General features: G+C 43.0%; 1 protein-coding gene across 11 annotated transcripts in view; it reads left to right on the top strand.

Moving 5' to 3' along the window:
* Positions 1–8,224, top strand: part of EML1 (EMAP like 1) — a 213,462-nt gene extending 205,238 nt beyond the window's left edge. For all 11 annotated transcript variants that reach the window (XM_084838920.1, XM_084838987.1, XM_084838943.1 and 8 more), the window contains 4 exons: positions 2,083–2,170; positions 2,442–2,537; positions 4,066–4,196; positions 6,154–8,224. In XM_084838920.1, coding sequence (XP_084695046.1) covers positions 2,083–2,170; positions 2,442–2,537; positions 4,066–4,196; positions 6,154–6,279 — 441 coding nt within the window. In that variant the 3' untranslated portion in view covers positions 6,280–8,224. The remainder of the gene's footprint in view (positions 1–2,082; positions 2,171–2,441; positions 2,538–4,065; positions 4,197–6,153) is intronic.
* The last annotated feature ends 9,650 nt before the right edge of the window (positions 8,225–17,874 follow it).

Genomic DNA, 17,874 nt, shown 5'->3' with positions numbered 1-17,874 from the left:
CAGTAGGCACGATTATGCACTCTAGAACGTGCTCGGTCTTCACTTCAAGTCTTGTGCCATTTGCACTCTAGCCAACATCCAGCCTGTTTCATTGACCACAGCTCCCCAGTATACCAGGGAACAGAACGGGCTCCACAGTGCCGGAGAGGGCACTCAGGTGCAATCAAGTTGATGGCCCTCCGCATCTCACTGTTCCACAGTGAGGCTAGGGCCTCGGCTGGATCACCAGCTCTCTCCACTGGAAAATCCCCAAGAGCATTCAGAAATCCATTGGATTCCATCAGTCTCCTGGGGCGGACCATCCAAATAGGTCCCCCAGTCCCGTGGGAGGAAAGTAATGCTGTAAGTTCAAATCTCATCAGGAAATGGTCTGACCATGACAATGAGGTTACTTGGAGCCCCCCAATCTTCAGACTACCCATCTCACAAGTTGGAGCAAAAATCAAATCAAGGGTGTGCCCTGCTTCATGTGTTGGGCTGATGACATACTGAGACAGCCCCATGGTTGTCCTGGAGTCCATGAAGTCCTGAGCTGGAACTCTGGAGACAGCCTCAGCATGGAAGTTGAAGTCACCCAGAACCACTGTCCTGGGTTCCTCCAACACCACACTTGTGACTGCCTCCGCCAGTTCAGTCAGGGAGGATGCTGGGCAGCAGGGTGGGCGGCACACCAGCAGCATCCCCAATCTGTCTCTATGGCCCAACACCAGGTGCAACCCCTCAAGGCCCGCTCCGAGGTGGAGTGGTCTCCTCGTGATAGAGATGGAGGTCCTATGGACCACGGCAACTTCCCCCTGCCCCCGCCCCTCCAACCTATGTTGGTGCTGCACTGAGTACCCAGATGCGCAGAGCTGAGTCAGGTTGACTCCACCCAGCTCACCCACCCAAGTCTCAGTAATACATGCCAGGTCGGCCCTCTCATCCATGATTAAATCATGAATTAGTGCAGTCTTACTGCAGATCAATCCGGCATTAAATAACAGCACCACAAGACAGGAGGGCACAGTGGAAGAGCTAACAGGTACATGAGAGCTAGAGAAGGGGGGCAGAAGGGGAACAGTGTATAAAGACCTGTGGCCCATTCTACTTTGATGTCCCAACCCCCTCCTCCTGCCGTATCTCCTTCTGCCCCAAGTCACTGGAATAGTGGTGCCCCCTCCGTGGGTCCCTGTATCAGAGTTTCCTAGGCACATCTTACCACCATAAAAATACCCACACACTCTCAACAGTCACTCATCATTCAAATATACAATCTATCGTTCAACACATACGCTCCACTCATCCAACAATGACTCCCACCAAACTAACACAGTCACAGTTTGTAATTTGTGGTTACCAGCCGCTGGTCACAGCTAGGACATCAGGCTTGTCCTTCACTTGGCATTATTTATGCAGAGCCCAGATGGCCGTCTGTCAGGGATGTTGTGGCTGCATCCTGCATTGCATTGAGCAGGAGGTTGGATTAGATCATCTCCAAGGTCCCTTCCAACTCTATGATTCTAATAGATGAGAACTGGTTTCATTTACATTCAAGTAACTAAAGTCACTAGCAAGTGGCAGATTGAACCTTTGATCCCAGGCAGGCTTCAGATTCAAGATACGAAGTTATACAGTGAAGATGGCTACAAAATGGACATACAGGCAAATACTCTTTAATTCAACAGTGACGTATGGGACCCAGAATAAGAGGAACTCCAGTTCCTCTGATAATTCCAGTAGTGGAAGGAGAGGCTCTTAGGATTGTAAGGGCATATTTAATATTGATGTCTATTACTTTTTCATGCTTTGATTTGTAGCCCGAGACAGCTTTTGAGTTGCTGCACTGTTTTTAGCACGTGTACGCTGAACTTAGGTCATCATACACCACTATTTTCTGCCACACCAAAAGAGCACATGGAACTTGGGACTGGAGACTGTGGTTCCAATGTGGTCTTCTGGGTTGCTACCAAACACAGGTCACCCACTGCTTTTAATGTAAACAAGGCTTCAGTGTACCTTTCAATGTAGCTTTTTATATGTACTAGTGTAATTCTATTGGTGGATGTTATGTTGTTGGAATTAATATAATGCATCTCTTCATAGGGTCATTCCAGCTTCATTACTCACTTGGACTGGTCTGCTAATTCTCAGTACCTTGTGTCTAATTCAGGGGACTATGAAATCCTATACTGTGAGTAACAAATAGTATTCTGTCCTTGGTACAGAGTTCATTCTTGGCTACCAATGGATTCCTAATATGAATAATAAACCATTACAGAGCAGAGACATATATATAGTCTCTTAACAGGACAATCCTATACATTTCAACTCTGAAGTAAGTCCCATGGGACTTACTCTTGGGTGTGTGTAGGATTTCAGCCTAAGTTTTATTTAAGTCTTGTTCACCTTTATAACTGATACTATTTTTCTTTCATTCTTTCTCTCTCTTTTTCCCTCTCTAGGGATTCCTTCAGGTTGTAAACAAGTAGTAAGCGTTGAAACCACTAGAGATATAGAATGGGTTACTTACACCTGTACTTTAGGGTTCCATGTTTTTGGTAAGTATATAATGTTCCCCACAAACTTCCCATGTCTCTGCAATCCAATTTGCTAACATTTAGCAAATTAGCCTTTGCCAGGAATCCAGGTTTTAATTTTCATCCACTTCATTGTCATACTGTCCTTGAGCACAGGGTGTGTTTTGTAATAGAGCATCATTCCTTCAGAAATGTCATGTGACCAGTGAAGAAGTAATTGCAGAGATCTTTTAATTGCAGTTGAGAGAATGGATGTAGGCTTCAGGGTTTTGTACTTCCTCCCAGCCCCTCCCTTCTGAATTCCCTTGCCATTCCCTCATTGGTACTAATGATGATTAAGTTCTGCATTGGCACCAGTTTAGCCCCAGTTAATGCTAAAAAGTATCCTCAGTCGGCTTGAAATCATGTACCTTATACCCATGTTTTCCTGCTTCAACCATTATGTTTGTTCTTTCTCATGAGTCCCTATCCAGGGATGGTGAGTACTTCTAATTTAGTATGAACTGGCCAAGTTGAAATGATACATATTATGTATTATATAGAGAACAATAACAATTACAGGAAACTGCCATTAATTATCTGTAAAATGTGGAGAAAATAATATTTAAAAGGCATGTCGACATTACAACGTTAAGAGAGCAATCCTATGTCCCCTACACAGCGGCTGGGGGAGATAGGATTTCTCAGTTTCCCAGCTCTGAGCTTGTAGACAACACTACTGTGGCTTCTGTCCCTCCATGCCTGTCTATGCTCGTAACACAGAGCATGGACAGGGCAAAAAGGGGGCATTCCCAGGGGTGGGGATGAGAGGAGACTGCGGAAACTGTTTTAGACAGCTCCCCCAAATCGGGTGTCTAAGGAAAACTGCAGGGCAACCAGAGCACAGATTGAATCCTCTCCTCTGTGCTTCAGCCGCCCTGCGACTATCTATCTCCCTAACTTGATTTAAGTCAAAGAATCAATTTTAAGTTTAGCTTTATGAAAAGCCAAAGATTCTCTAACAAAAATCTGACAAAATCACAGCTGTCGGTATGCTCTGAGAATAAGAAATACGAGCCCTTGACTGTTCTAATGGTTTTTAAAAATCAGGTTATGTTGTTGTAGTCTGTTCTCCTGGAGTAGAATTAACCATCCTGGGAGCCCTCAGTTTGGATATAGAAAAAATTCTACTTCATTTGTGATCTGAACACATGCCACCAGAAGAGGACCATGCAAGTTTAGAAGCTTACAGCATTATAATCAACTACTGTGCCAACATTTCTTCCCTCACAAGCTTTTGTCTTCTGAACTCTCACACTTTACAAATCTAGTAAAACTCTTGGTTTTCCTGAACAAATTATGTATTGATGCATGTGTTGTAGTCCCTTTTTTGATCCAGGAATTCCAGATTTTAGTACACGCCTAAAAATGGAATGTGCTTGTGTTAAATGCTGCACTTTTAGAGAGGACACAGATCCATGGCAGATGGTTGATGAGTTGTCTGTGGTTTTGCTTAGAGTATGGGACATTTAAAACAGTTTAATAAACAAATAATCACTCAATATTTTAGGTGTGTGGCCGGAAGGTTCAGATGGCACAGATATCAATGCTGTCTGTCGCTCACATGGGAGGAAATTATTATCGACTGGTGATGACTTTGGCAAAGTACATCTCTTCTCTTATCCGTGTTCACAATTTAGGGTAAGGCACCAGACTACACTTTTTCTATGTTAAAGGGGGTTGTTTTGTAAATAGCCCTCAGTTTTAAAAATTAAGTGTGTTGGGGGGGGGTATTGGTGTTAACAGTTTTTTCCAGAGGTTTGAAGAAATAATTCACAAAGTTATTATAATGAAAACATTCATACCAGTTGATGTGAAGATTATAAACAGGTTTCCTCTTACATACTTTCTCTCCCCGAACGAGACATTATTTAGTTATTCTTTTAAAAATACCCATTATTATTAGATTTATTTTTATTTATTTCATTGTTATTTTAAATTTGATTCAGTGATTATTATTACAATGTATTCCTAATAATATTAGATTATGTAACAAATGCATATTAAAATTATTAAGGGATATGTAAAGTGGCCTGCATAATAGAATGTTAAAATACACTAGTATTTTAAATTGTATAAAATATTATTTTAACGAGACATTATAGTGAAGCGTTACACAGTCATACTAATATGTAGATCATATTGGTATGTGTTCGACATATTATAGTACAAAAAATTTGAAGGGGGGACTTCTAGTTCATTCTGTTAACTGCTATCCTACACGAGGCCCTAATTTATATTAACAGGACACACATTCGTTTTTGTAGAAAAAGGGAAGAACGCATTCAGTCTGGTTAAATAAAAACTCATAAAACACATTTTACCAGCACTAAAACAAAAAGGTAACTACCCCAAAGTCTAAAGAGACTTGTAAATTAGGGTTGATTTAAACATTACAGCCCCTGTGTGGAGATTGCTCAGACACGTTTCCCCATGGTCACTTCCGTGTAGCAGGCATAGCCTTTAAACGACTCTTCCCATGCGTCAGTCCAAATGTATACCACATATTTGTGCCAGCGGTTACCAAGGAGATCATAGAGATGGAGTATGCTTTTGGGCTGACACACCAGGTAACAGGCTTTTTAATGTTAAGCCCATTGCATAGAGCACTGCCGCAGGAAATAGGCCCATAATTCTGGACAGCACATGCGTGCACACACACACGCTTCCCCGTTTGGAAGAACTGAATTAATTTATATTTAATTTCTCCAATAGATAAGCAAATATTGCTACAGAAAATGTTGTAGCTGGTCTTACAACCTTAAAGGAAAAAATGTTTTCATCTATTCCCGTTATTTTCTAGACGTATCCAAAACTTAATAAATTAACGTGGCATAGCACTGACAAATACAGTGGCTATGATCCAGAAATTTGAGGGTGGTTACTTTCAAAAGTAGCTTGTGATGTGGCTCACGGGGTGAGGGAATCTATTGTTTGCGGGGAGAAAAAAAACAGGGAAAAGCCCTTATCCTTGCTCCACTGTGACATTTGCTGAATGGCCTTGGGGAAGTCATCTCACAGGTTGCTGTGGTGATGATAAAGTAAGAAAATAATTGTGCATTGCTCTGGGGCTAGTCCATCCCAATCTCCACGTGCAGTACTGCTGCAGACCGGGAAGGGGATACACGGCAAGGGATCCCCATACTCAGAGCAGGATACAGAGAAGCAGGAGAGAAGAATGCTGTGGCCTATTCATACGTTGAAAAGTAAAATGCAATAATGTGATATACTGTGGTTCACTCCATTTACATCGTATGTGCCTACTGCCAGCAGGTGCTTACGCCGGTCAAAATCTACTAACACCTTGATGGAAATGGCAATGCAGAGACTGCTGCCTTTGCCATCCACCAGTTACACCATACAAGACAAATCTTCCCCAACATGTCTTCGTTGGGAAGTACAGTTAGCAAACACTGGAGGAAGAACATACTGTTTTCAGTACTGTGCTTTGATTGATTGAAGCAACGTGATATTATTTCATTGTAGTCTGGCACATAGTTATTGGTTACTGTTACTGGCAGCATTTGTCACGGTAACAGCTCCCATTACCAATGTTTACTGTTGTGTTTATAATGCGCTCCTTATCAATGTCTTTCAGGCTCCAAGTCACGTGTATGGTGGACATAGTAGTCATGTAACCAACGTAGATTTTCTATATGAAGATACTCATCTCATCTCCACAGGTGGAAAAGATACCAGTATTATGCAGTGGCGAGTCATTTAGAGGAAACCTTGTACGTGTAACCAAGAGCTGGCTACGCACTGAAGTTTTGTATAAACTGTATATTTAAGATTTAACAGTATGGTTGCCATCTAGCCTAGTCACTGTGATTTTTAATTTTTAAATTCCTTACAAACCTCAGGAAAGCTAAGTCCCTGGCTGGCTACCATACTTATTTCAGTAATTCGTTAAGCATCATTTTAAAAACAACAACAACAAACTATTCTCTCCTCTGTGTGTGTCTCTTTGTTGTACAACATATGAAGCAGTACAAATTTAAAATGAAGGCTTGGATGTTTATGCAATAAAAATGAACAGGACTTTTCAATTAAATAGTCACCAAAAAAGTATCCTAATACTACACATATATGCTTCACCGTTTCATTATTTACCCTTTGTACTGTCCAGCTACATAGTTAGAATAGCTATGGTCGCAAACGTGATGGTACTCCCATTTCTGATGAACAGTGAGGAATGGATATGGAAAGTTTACACCAAGCTGGATGGTACCAAGTGAACAAGCCATTAAGCACTGCTGTTCTGTGATATTCATTTCAGTGGAGCGTCCATGGGTTTGCTGTGTGAAATGAAATAGATATTTCACTCAGCAGTACTTGCTGAGATTCTCCCACATTTAAATGAGAAAAATGTGACTGTTAGAATAGTTATTGACTTGCATTTTTATTTTATTTTTTGGCATAGCAAACAAAGTGAGGATTTGTTGTTCAGTAGCGTTACTGATTTCAGTGGGACTAACGTTTGCTGGATTTTGCCCAGAGTTTTATCCTCTTTGAAATTAAGCACGTTCTACCCTAGTTTTAACTTGAATATCTCAGCAGGGATTACAGCTTCAGGTAACCTAGTTCAAGGTGAAGTCTTTTTTTTTTTACATGCATATGAACAATTTCTTATTTAAAAATAATGAACCAACTTGACCACGTCTCAGTTGTTCAGCTGATAAAGTAAATCCATCTGTATATGGATCAGCATGAATATTACTACCTTATACATGTGTAATTTTTTTTAGCAATTCATAAGAAATAGTAAGGCATTCTAAGCTTTACTTGTCTATTGCTTATGGATATTGTATATTCATATTTTAAGGCCAAGTAGACCACGTATAAAGATATCTTTTTAAGTGTATCATAAACCTGCAGAGGAGATGGGGAAGGAAACACACGTAAACCATTAAGAGGGTCAGCTGGGCTACACAAGCAATCCAAATGGTCCCTTGGGGCTGCAGTGTTCCTAAGAGATATCCGTGAAGCAGTGTGCAATTCAGGAAATGTGTACCCAAGGATCCCTCGCAATTTTGTAGAGAATGCCTGACCTCGGATCATATGATGCAGCCACTTGGGACAGCAAAATGTCTGTGGGGGTGGGGGTGGGGGGGTGCCCTTTGCGTTGATTAATAACTTCCGCTGTCCTCCCCACTGTGTGTTTTGCATGAACCAATTTTTATAGTATGAAATAAGATTGTGTTTTGCAATGAAGTAAGAGTGGAGGTGGTATAAAATAGTTCAGAAGGCCTTATCAGACTGAAAATTATTGTTTACACTGAGGAATGTATCTCGAGATTTAAATGAGCGGACTTATAAATAGGCTCTGAAAAGATAAATAGTAAAGGTTTTTTTTTTCTTATAAAACAGGAGAGGAAACGTGAATTAATTGAACTCTGAAGCACGGGTTGTTTAGAGTTATTTCAATGAAGATTTAATAAGTTTTGAAGCTTTTTTATTACATCTCCAACCTGCTACACTGAAAGTGCAGGACACCAATAAACATGTATCAAGGAGATTTGTTCTGATTTGTCTATGTTATACTATTCACCTTGAATTACATTCTATGGAGAAGCTTGAATGTGCTGCTCCACCCAGGTAGAACATTGCAATTTCAGTACTTGAGGGGTGCTCATAAACTTTCCTTTTTTGTATTTGCAGTTGCAGACAAAAATAATACAACAAAAACAAAACAGATCAATAAAATCAGCACAGCATTAATCCAACATACCAACACAGCATGATAAAAATATAATACAAGACTACAAAAGCTAAAACTGCCATCATGTACAAGAGCTAAAAGACACATCATGGGAACTAAAACAGTAGATGTTAAATTACTCCAGAAATACCAAGGGTGCAATCCTATGCATGTTTAGACAGAAAAAGGCCTACAACTCCCAGCATTCCCTAGCCAGCTGTGCTGGCTGGGGAATTCTGGGAGTTGTAGGACTTCTTTCTGTCTAAATATGCATAAGATTGCGCCCTAAAGTACTTTAAATGCTTGAGAGAACCGAAAAGTCTGATGCTGAAAATATAACAATGTGGGCACCAGGTGAACTTCCCAAAGGAGAGCTCACCCTAAAAAGTATTCTCTCTTGTTGCCACCCGCCAAACATCAGCACTCAAAGAAGGGCTTCCGTGGATGGCCTTAAAGACATGTATAAGTAGGAAAACAATGCATATATATCTTGCTAAAGGGAAGAAAGTAGAATCAGCAGCGTGGAGATATTTAGTCGCGGCGAAACATTCCAAAGCTTTGGAACAATGTCAAAATCAGTTGAATGACCTTGCAGACTGGAAGACTGCCACTGGGTATGTGGTCCTAGAACAGATTCCTGCATGTGTTGACCTGTCTGCAAGGATATGCACTGAATCTGGTGAAGTTTTGACAAGGATTTTATCTATAGAGATTATGCAGTCTGATCAACTTCCTAATGTGACTACTGTTTTAAAAAGAGCTGTAGGATTTGTTTCTTTAAAATTATGGTTTCAATCCAAACATAATTCCTCAGAAGCCAAATGAAGAGCTGCCATCAGGAGTCAGCACTGTAGGGCACTTGCCAAGGTCCATACTGCAACAGGGCCCCCAGTCCTGCTTGCCAGAATCCTCTGGCCCTCCTCTTCCTCCTTGCTGTTGCTGCTCTTGCCAGGACTTACTGGTCAGTAACATGACTGCAATATCCCATCCACCACACACAATAGATGGGAACACAGCCTTGCTGGAGTGGTATATTTTTCAGCATTGCTGTTCCTCACCCCTCATTTAAATAGAAATTAATCTCGTCAAACGTGTGCTCCAGTTGGGGGGTGGGGGCAGTGCATAGGTTGCAAAGCAACATTAAACAGAACATGGTGGGATATTGCTATGGAGTAAGGAAAGATGGTCATGTTGAAATTTCACTTTAAAGATAGGTGTGTTCCTGTGCTGGTGTTAGTAGGTGCAGAACCTCAAATAATGACAATGAATAAATTCTTATGCAGGGGTGGATGGGTGGTGGAAAGAGTACTTTCAAGAGTACTCTATAAACTGTATCGCATGAAATTCGAAAACGTTGCTAACCAAATATTGGCCAACGCTGTTCAAAACGTTTAGGATTTAAAAACAGCCCAACAATTTCATTTGGTTTATTAACTTCAGATACAAATCTGAAGAAGTGAAAAATATGATTAGGAAGGAATATAGGAAGCTGCCTTATACAAAGCCAGACCAATGGGCCATCTAACTCAGTATCGTCTACTAAATGGCATTGGCTCTCCAGGGTTTCAGATGGGATTTCTCCAGCCCTGCCTGGAGATACCAGGGATTTAACCTGAGACATTTTGCACACAGAGCATGTGGTCTGCCACAAAGCAATGGCCCTTTCCCTAAGGGGCTTGTCTTCTCTTTCCCTGGTTGCATGGGCTTGTCTTGGAATTGAACCCAGGACCTCTCACACCCAAAATGCAAAATACACCCCCTGACTGATTATTGTGCGGACTTGTTTTTAGCTTTCCATCAATACTGTGAAAGCTCTGGATGGCAGATTACATCTTCATAAGGTGCTGCTAGGCAGACAGCTCCTAGTATTACAAATCAAAAGGCATTGCAGGGCTATTCTGTCTTTCCTTAATGGATATTTTTGTGGTAAGAAAAAAGCAGCAGCTGTGGGAAAACACAGGTTAAAGATGGAAGACAACTATATTTGGATCCTCCTGTAAAATTCTGTGCTTGAGGCAGAGTGATTGCACCACAAAAGCCTCATTTGGAAGCACCCATGGTCTTTCAAATAATAAGAGGCGTCTTATGACACCTCATTCCTTCTGAAGAGCAAGAAGGTGCAAGCTCCAACAAGGGACATCATTCAGCAAAACTGAATTCTGTTCTTATGTGTTGGAAGATTTGAATGCTGCATGGGGAAATAGTGGACTGGTATTTTAACAGCAGATCGATATTCATTTATTCCAGAATACATTGCTACTACCAATAGACAACTACATGTGTCACTATAAGACAGGGATATGGGAGCATGTGGCTGTTCAGATGTTGTTGGAGTGCAACTTCCATCCTAGCTTGCACAGCCAATGGTGTGGGTTTATGGGAATTACAGCCCAATAACATTTGGACAACCACATGTTCCCCATCCCTGCTATAAGAGGCCAACCACCAATATGTAGGATTATTATTTTTACACATGCAATGGGTGACTGGCCATGGGGTGCATTAGTCTGTGATGTTGCACTTTCAGCCAAGGGTGGTTGTGTAAAACAATATCTAGCCAACAATATCTAGCCAGTTTGTACCCATGGTGGTACAAACTGATTGCTTACTGCAATTACCATGATATGGCTTGGAGAGTGGGGGGCAGAAGGAAGGAAGGCTGGCCCTGTGCCTCCTCGCTTCCACTGCCAAGCAGGAGGACCTAGAGCTGAGGCATGTGGGCTGTGATGCCCCACTGGCCCCTTGTCTCCCTCCATACGGAGAAAAGAATTGCCTCGGGGGCTAACACCTCTTTCCTGAATTCCATTTTGGAGAAGTTCTCACGGGTGGGCAGGACCAACATTACCAAAAAAATACCACCCTATTTTAGCTTAAAGCTTTTACCGCCAGTAACTAAGCCCTAAGTTTAAAACTAAGACGTAGGAGAGGCGTTTCTTGTAGAATGGAGGAAAAGTGTGCAAAAGCCAGGAAACCACCACACAATTGGTGGTTAGAAGAAAGTGGGTGAGGCCATCTGGGGAGCCACAGATTTGAGGTTCAACACCCCTTCCTTGGAGCATCAGACCAAAAGTCCATGCCCTCTGGCTTTCTGTTTCCAAAAAATGGTCGGCTGGAAGAAAAGCAGGCCACGAGAATGACAGGTTCCCCCACTAGTTATTTATTTGATAGCATTTATATACTGCCTTATCTGCTAAAAAGCCTTCATCTTCATACCCTTCATAAAAGCCAAGAGAATGGGGACCAATCATAGCTCTTGAGGAAGCACATTCCATAGTTTTGGAGCAAGACAGAAGAAAGCCCTTTCGCGTGCACCCAGCAAACAGGCCTCTCTAGGTAATAGTGCGTTTAAAAGGCCCTCTCCTGAAGACCTTAATACCCGGATGGTTTCCAAGCAACACAGGCAATCCCTTAGACAGCCAGGTCTAAGCAGTTTAGGGCAGGGGTCCCCAACAATTTTGGACCAATGGACATATTTGGGAATTTGAGAAACTGCTGTGGGCACCACCAGAAAATGCTTAATTAGTAGATTGCCACTTTGGCATCTACCTGTCACAACCTTAGGCTGCGTCTTATTCAGCAAAAATGTTTGTTTTGTGTCTATTGGACTCTGCAACGTCTCTTTAATAAGGGATTTAATAAGACCTTTTTATACTCTCAGTATTTTAGCATTTTAGCTTCGGAGGGAGCAATCCTATCTAGATAGGCGGCCGCCTCTGAACTCGGAGGTGACCGCCTATCCAAAGCAGGACAGGAGAAGCACGGAGGGGATCATTCCCTCCATGTTCCTCCTGCTCTGCTTTTTTGGCTAGACAGCCAATTGTGGCTGTCTAGCTGTGGGAGCACAGAGCGGGGAAGGAGGCTGCTGTATGACACACCGGATATGTCATACAGGCTGCTGTATGACACCACCCCAGCCACGCCCCTTTTCAGCTGCTCCGCGTTCCTCTTGCAAGCACGGAGGATGGGGCTGTTCTACACTGCCTCCGAGGCAGCACAGAAGGGTGGGGAGGTTGGTTCTCCGGGAACTGACCTCGGAGTGCAGGCTCTGAGGTTGGTTCCTGGAAAACAACATATCCTATGGAAAACAACATATCCTATGGCCGTCTAGCGGCTGTCTAGCGGCCACAGGATTGCTCCCTAGTCTTTTAGGTTTGGTGTTTTAAATCTGTATTTTAAATCTCTGCATTTTATTCTGGTTGTATTGTTATTGTGGTTTTAAGCTTTCACATTTATATTGTTTTATGCTGTGCTTTGTGGTTTTAATTTTTGTTAACAACCCAGAGAGCTTCGGCTATTAGGCTGTATAGAAATAAATAAATAAATAAATAAATAAATAAATAAGATTGTCTAATTCAGCTAATTGCTGCTGGTGCCATTCAGCTAATGCTTCTTTTAAACATATGTTTTGGCAATGTCCAGTTGTGGCTTCTTTTGGGGAGGAGTTATTACACAGATAAATTTTGTACTGGAAAAGTCTGAAATATTCACCGATGTACACACTCTTTTAAATAATTTACCTGCTTCGTGGAAATTAAGATGTGGTCAACGTAAATGGGTTCTCTGTGCTTTTTTGACAGCTAAGAGACTGATATTACAACATTGGAAGGATAAACACTCACCTCCTATAACACAATGGATTGAGGACTTTATAATGCTTTCAATATTTGAACAGGTGGCATATAAGACACCACCTTCAAATGGATAGTTATTTGGATATTTGGTCCACTTTTGTTGAAGCCTATGAATAATTCCTAGAAAGTTGTGTGCATTTCATACAAATCCATGTATGCATATTGTTAAAAATGGGGAAAATAATATATAAATAAATCTGGTGCATGCAGGCACCACTTCGGAGACCCCTTCATGGGCACCACTAGGGATGCCCACAGGTGCTGCATTGGGGACCCCTGACTTAAGGCTTTAAAGGTTAAAACCAGCACCTTGAATTGACCCCTGAAAGCAATTGGTGATTTGTTTGTCCTCACTATCTGCATAAGGAGGTTCCCCATGTAGCTTTCATTGCTAAGACCCAATAAGGGTGCAATCCTATGGTTGCTATGCAATGGCTAGATGGCCATAGGATTTTTCGGTTTTTGGAAACTGACCTTGGAGCCAGCTTGGAAGAGCAGTGTGGAGTGGGGGAAAAGAGGGCATTCCTGGGGGCAGGGAGGGGCGGGGCTGGTGGAAGCGCTAGTACAATGCCTCCACCCCTCCCCCAAACTGCTCTGGCTAGACAGCCAAAATCAGCCGTCTAGCCACAAAGAGAAGGCGGCTGGAGCGTGGAGGAGAAGGTCCCCTCCGCACTCGGCCTGCCCTGCATTGAATAGTCGGTCACCTCTGAGTTTGGAGGCGGACAACTATCCCCATAGAATTGTTCCCTAAGAATATAAGGACAGTAAATAATTCTTACTAACACAACCTGCCATTGGTCCTTGTGTAAGGGGGCCCAGTGGTGCAGCTAGGTAATTTTGGACCACGGACTTACTTTATTTTATTTATTACATTTGTATACCACCCAATAGCAGAAGCTCTCTGAGCGGTTCACAAAACAAAACTTAAAACCCATAAAATACAATAATATAGAAACGTTCAGTTTAAAGCAGAAAAAATGAAAGTAAAAACCAGAGTACAAGTCAACTGCAGTGCCAAGATCTAAAAACATACTAACACAATTTTTTAAAACTAAAGGACTAGAAAGCCTCGGTAAATAAAAAGGTATTCATCTGGCACCATAAAGATTACAACCTAGGCACCAGGTGGACTTCTCTGGGGTGGGCATTCCTCAGCTGGGGGGCGGGGTATACCACCACTGAAAAGGCCCTCTCTTTAGTAACCACATGCCTCACCTCATTTGGCCAGGTCACCTGGAGGAGGGCTAGAAGGTATATATGGAAAAAGATGCTCCTTCAAGAAGGTCTAGGCAGGTATATATGGAAAAAGATGCTCCTTCAGGTAACCTGGTCCCAAGCCGTTTAGGGATTTATAGGTTAATACCAGCCTGGAAACTGCCTGGAAGCCGGTACCGATCATAAAACACTGGCATAATATGATAATATCAGCCAGTCCCTGTTAACAATCTCACTGCCTTATTTTGGATCATCTGAAGTCTCTGGACCATTTTCAAAGGAAGCCCCATGTGTAATGCGTTGCAGTAATCCAGATGAGAGGTTAACAGAACACAGATAGCTAGGCTATCTCTGTTCAGATAAGGTTGTAATTGGTATTTCAACCTGAGCGGATAAAAGGTGCTGTGTGCCACCCGGGCAACAGGTGCCTCCAGTGACAACGCTGGATCCAAGAGCACCCCTAAACTACAAACCTGATCTTTTAGGGGAAGTGCAACCCCCATCAGAGCAGGTTGGACACCACTCAGCTGGGCAGACGAACCACCCACTAACAGTACCTCCATCTTATCTGAATTGAGTCTTAAAGGTCTTACAGGGCCCCCACTTTAGAGAGCTATGTATATTGTTTCCACGGTGAAGCGCACAACTAATATTTATCCTCTTTTCCCCACTGCTATTCCATGCTTTACAACTGCTTCTGCATTCCTGGTATGTTAGAGGAAAACAAACCAACAAACCACTTTGCTTGCCAGCCCTGGTGTTAAAAAAGGAAATACTCTGAGCATGTGCAGTTTCACATTTTAAACTCCCTTAGCATCATCATAACGACAAGAATGAAAAAACAAAACAAAAAAACCCCCCTGATGCTAAACACATTTACTTGGGAATAAACACCATTTTGTTGCAGAAAAAGGATAATGTAGTTTTAAAGTAAATATAATAAAACGAGAATCGGTAACCATATGCTTCCTGGGCTGGCTGCCTCCTGGCTATAAAATGTTTTCAAAAGTAAGAAGGAAGTATGCCGAGGTGTCCAGCATCAGTTCTCGTAGGCCCATGTTGGCCTAGGTGTTGATGCTAGACCTGTTTGCCATGGCTCCTCTTATGTACTGCTTTCTGGATGGTCATTGGCCCCTGGGCTGTACCTTGGCTGTATCACTGAAGGGGGCCATAGTGGCAAGTGCTTTGCATGAGTAGAATTCCAAGTTTAGTTTCCAGTTTAGGACATCTCAAGTAGCTGGAGCTGCCCACGACCTTGGAGAGCTGCTGCTCATGGCCACCAAGTCCTCCCCGCTCCTCCATTAGCACCAAACGATGTCACTGAAAGTTGCAAATGTTCAATGACACATTGCTGACACTGATGGATTAAAGATCCCCTTCCTCCCACCTCTCTCTTACTCCCTCTCCAAATTTCCCTTCCCAAATCTGTTTCCACCCCTTGAAAGAAGAAGAAGAAGAAGAAGAAGAAGAAGAAGAAGAAGAAGAAGAAGAAGAAGAAGAAGAAGAAGTGTATTGGTGTGCAATGCGTAATTAGGCTGCAGGAGTTTAATGGATAAAGAGTGCCCTGTGAATGACCCAAGACAGTCAATAATGAGTGGCTAAGGAGCCCTGGGATTGCTTTGTTTGCATTAAACACATTGGCCTGTAATTCTTGGGCTAATAATTTTGGGGTGACAAGCCTAAAACAAGAAAACCTCTGAAGTTTATTGGTCTAAGCAAACCTGTACTTGGGCAACCCAGAATTGCTAGCAAAGACTGAATATTTGGCAGCATGATCTTATACATGTCTCTTCAGCAGAATGAAGTCATATTGATTTCAATGGGGCTTACTCCCAGGCAAGTGGGTATAGGACTGTAGCCTGAAAGTCTGGAAGGGTTTTAGAAATGAGAGGTTTCCTGGCAATCAGCATTTGCACATTTATGACACCTAATAGGTGTTTTCCTGGATCAGAACCCTAGTATGGAGGAGCGTGGACTTTCAAGATCTCGATCGGACTTTCAAGATCTCGATCGGGCTCCCTGCACCTACTCTAAAGTAAAAATGAACAAAAGGAGTAGATGCTAGACATAGACTTGAAGTCATGTCTGTGTTGGCCCTAAGTAGACATGGAGAGGAGTGTGCTGCTATTATAGCACAGGATTTGGTGGCACAAGGTTACAGTATTATTCTCTATACTCCTGTGTGTGTATTTGCGATCTGAAGGTAGCACTACACGCATCTGGTGAAAGAAGTGGTGGATGCTTATGCCATAATAAATTCTTTAGTCTTGAAGGGGACATGACAGAGGTGTACAGAATTATGCGTGGTGTGGAGAAAGTGGGGGAGACGTTTTTCTTCCTCTCATAATACTAGAACCTGGGGTCATCCCATGAAGCTGAATGAGGGGGTGGGGGAGATTCAAGACGGGTAAAAGTAAGTACTTCCTCATACAGCACATAAACTATAGAATTTGCTACCACAAGATGTAGAGATGGCCCCCCTTAAAAGGGGGTTAGACAAATTCATGGAGAAGGCTATCAATGGCTACTAGTCCTGATAGCTCTATGCTACCTCCAGTATCAGAGGCAGTATACCTGGACTATAAGGAAGGCTGAGCGCCGAAGAATTGATGCTTTTGAACTGTGGTGCTGGAGAAGACTCTTACGAGTCCCCTGGACTGCAAGGAGGTCAAATCAGTCCATCCTAAAGGAAATCAACCCTGAGTGCTCATTGGAAGGACAGATACTGAAGCTGAAGCTCCAATATTTTGGCCACCTAATGCGAAGAGAAAACTCCCTGGAAAAGACCCTGATGCTGGGAAAGACTGAAGGCAAAAGGAGAAGGGGACGACAGAGGACGAGATGGCTAGATAGCATCACGGATGCAATGAATATGAACTTGAGCACGCTCCGGGAGAGACCGCAGGACAGGAAGGCCTGGCGTGCTATGGTCCATGGGGTCACGAAGAGTCGGACACGACTGAACGGCTGAACAACAAATACCTATGTACACCAGTTGCTGGGGAACATGGGTGGGAGGGTGCTGTTGCACTCATGTCCTGCTTGTGGGCTTTCCGTGGGCAGCTGATTGGTCATGGTGTGAGCAGAACGCTGGACTAGATGGACCCTTGGTCTGATCCAGAAGGGCTCTTCTTATGTTTTATTTATTTATTTCATTTCTTATGAAGTTGCCAGAAGAATCTTGGTTTATCAACTCCATCTGATACGGCGGCTGCGCCCCTTCCTTCCCGACCATCTGCTCCCATCGGTAGTACATGTCCTGGTCTCCTCTTGTTTAGACTACTGTAATGCGCTCTACGTGGGGTTACCCTTGAAGACGGTTCGGAAGCTGCAGCTGGTACAGAACGCTGCGGCTCGCCTGATTAAAGGCAGCCACCGGCGAGATCACATCACTCCAGTGCTGAAGGAGTTGCACTGGTTACCAGTTGTTTTCCGGGCCAAATTCAAGGTGTTGGTTTTGACCTTTAAAACCCTATATGGTTCCGGCCCAGCCTATCTTAAGGAGCGCCTCCAGCAACACCAGACAGGCCGCTTAACAAGATCAGCCTCGGATGGCCTTCTCTCTGTCCCATCAGCCAGGACAGCTAGACTGGTGGGGACGAGGGAGAGGGCCTTTTCTGTGGTGGCCCCCACTGTGTGGAACTCCCTCCCTAGGGAACTCCGTCATGCCCCCTCTTTAATGAGCTTCCGTCGTGCATTAAAAACGTGGTTGTTCAGGCAGGCATTTGGGGTGGGTTAGGGTATTTAAAAAAAAAAAATTATGGTAAAATTT

Source organism: Heloderma suspectum, chromosome 1 (genome assembly GCF_057233095.1).
Source record: "Heloderma suspectum isolate Gila_16-S chromosome 1, 16-S_ref, whole genome shotgun sequence".
NCBI lineage: Eukaryota > Metazoa > Chordata > Lepidosauria > Squamata > Helodermatidae > Heloderma > Heloderma suspectum.
This window is presented reverse-complemented; position numbering and strand designations above follow the sequence as displayed.